The sequence below is a fragment of the Orycteropus afer genome, unplaced genomic scaffold, assembly GCF_000298275.1.
Source record: "Orycteropus afer afer isolate SDZICR_OR568_19922 unplaced genomic scaffold, OryAfe1.0 scaffold01057, whole genome shotgun sequence".
NCBI classification, from domain to species: Eukaryota; Metazoa; Chordata; class Mammalia; order Tubulidentata; family Orycteropodidae; genus Orycteropus; species Orycteropus afer.
Genome location: NW_006922644.1, coordinates 165297 through 167483, shown reverse-complemented (window position 1 = coordinate 167483; position 2187 = coordinate 165297). Strand labels below are relative to the sequence as shown.

Genomic DNA, 2187 nt, shown 5'->3' with positions numbered 1-2187 from the left:
AAAAAAAAAAAAAAAAAAAAAAAAACCACCTCACAATCTATAGACTGTTGGCTTTATCAATGTTTAAAATGAATATATTTTAATGAACTCTATAAACTCACCAGCCACTCCTCAGAAGGAAGTTTGGGCAATTTGCTTCCATAGAGATACTGCCTCGGAAACCCAAGGTGGGGTGCTATGAGTCGGGCCCGACTCGACAGCAGTGTGTTTGGTTTTGGTTTATAAATGACATTAATCTAACCAAACCAACCTCACTGCCCTCAAGTCAATTAGACTCATAGCGAGCGCTCCTTGGGTTTCCGAGGCGGTATCACTACGGAAGTAGATTGCCCAACCTTCCTTCCGAGGAGTGGCTGGTGGGTTTGAACCGCCAGCCGTCTGGTTAGCAGTTAAGTGTCTTAGGCACTATGCCACCAGAGCTCCCATAAATGACATTAGCAAAGAAAAAACTGCTCCTGTATTTACCCATTAAAAAAAAAAAAAAATTGCTAGCATTACAACTGTATCTGTTTCTATTTTGAAGCTCAAGGAATTAGAGTAAAATGCTACCTTCAGAATGAAACGAATTCCCATTGAACCCTGAGATCTGATCCAAATCCTGTTGTATGTGCACGTCTCTCGAATCAGGCATACTATTAAAAAAAAAAAAAAAAGGGTTTTCATTATTTATATTCTCCTTCTGAAATTTAATTAAAAATAATATAGTAAAACCTGTAAAGATGGAATCCATGGAAGACAGAAACTTGTCAGAGAAGGCAAACTCAAATATTTTCTAAAATGAGTGATAGTTGTGGAAGAAAATTCTAAAACAAAAAGGACCGGGATTACCAATGAGATAGACACCGGTGAAACCCCCAAGACCATGGCCTCTAGTTATCCTTTGGGCCTGGAATTGAAGTCACTCCCGTGGTTTAACCCTCAGCCAAACAACAAACGGGCCTAAGAGCTGAACACCTACATCAGGGAGATGCACTCCTTAGACCAGTCAACCGTGGAGATCAGAAGGGCAGCGTGTGTGTAGGGGGAGAGGCAGAGAGTCAGGAAGGCACAGGTAATGAGGACACAGGTTGATTTCAGGGAGGAGGTGGGAGGAGAACTGTTACATGGCGGAGATTGTAATCACTGTCGCGCAACAAAATGTGTATGAACTGTTGAACGGAAAATCAATCTGCTCTGTAAAATTCCACCCAAATCACAATAAAAAGTTAATAAATAAATATTTAAAAAAAAAAAAAATAAAAGAGTGATAGAAAAGTGGAAAGACTGTATCTTGTGTAAAGCAGAAAACTTGTGAGATTCAGAAAAACAAGACAGGCCTGGTGTGTTCCGGCTGTCACAGGTTTGACTGTAATTCATCATAGAAATGAATTCAAATTCTAAATCGGGTCTTAAATGACAAGCATACCATCAGACTGTCCGTTTTAAAAAACATCTTTGTAACTGAACTAGGATAAGCATAATCACTATCGTCTGCATTGCATTTTAGAGTTAAAAAAGAATCTCACTTAATCCTGACCTGTGAGCGGGGTGTGGAAGTCACGTTTTATACAAGAGCAATGGTGAGAGAGGTAGAATTTGCAGGTGTCACAAGGCTGGTACACAGTGGAACTAGAACTCAGACCTCACCTGTGCCTACACGCTGCACACTTTCCTATAAAAGTTTATGGAGCTCAAATCTTCCAGAGAAACCTACTAGTGTTTCACCATCCTTCTCTTCTCAAGTTTGCTTTTATAAAACTCATTTCCTTTTCCTGTGAAATTCATCAGTGTTGTTGCTGTTCCAACTCACAGCGACCCCGTGTGCAACAGAATGAAACACTTCATGTCCTGCGCCGGCCTCAAAATACGTGCCATGTCGGAGCCCAGTGTGGCAGCCACTATGTCCACCCGTCTCATTGAGGGTCTTCCCTTTTTTCGCTGACCCTCTACTTCCCCAAGCAAGTTCTTCTCCAGGGACTGGTCCCTCCTGATAGCATGTCCAAAGTACGAGAGATGAAGTCTCACCATTCTCAGTTCAGAGGAGAACCCCAGCTCTACTTCTTCCAAGACAGATGTTCTTCTGGTAGACCTGGAAATTCAACAGCCTTAGCCAACGCCATAATTAAAGACATCAATTCTTCCTCGGTCTTCCTGATTCATTGTCCAGCTTTCACATGCATATGAAGTGATAGAAATTACCATGGTGTA

At 41.5% G+C, this 2187-nt stretch overlaps 1 protein-coding gene across 1 annotated transcript in view; it reads right to left on the bottom strand.

Annotated features, from left to right (window-relative positions):
- Nucleotides 1–2187, bottom strand: part of FLT3 (fms related receptor tyrosine kinase 3) — a gene marked incomplete at its 5' end in the record, with an annotated part of 119415 nt that overhangs the window by 25313 nt on the left and 91915 nt on the right. The window contains 1 exon segment of the mRNA XM_042783406.1: nucleotides 550–632. Within this exon segment, the coding sequence (XP_042639340.1) occupies nucleotides 550–632 (83 nt within the window).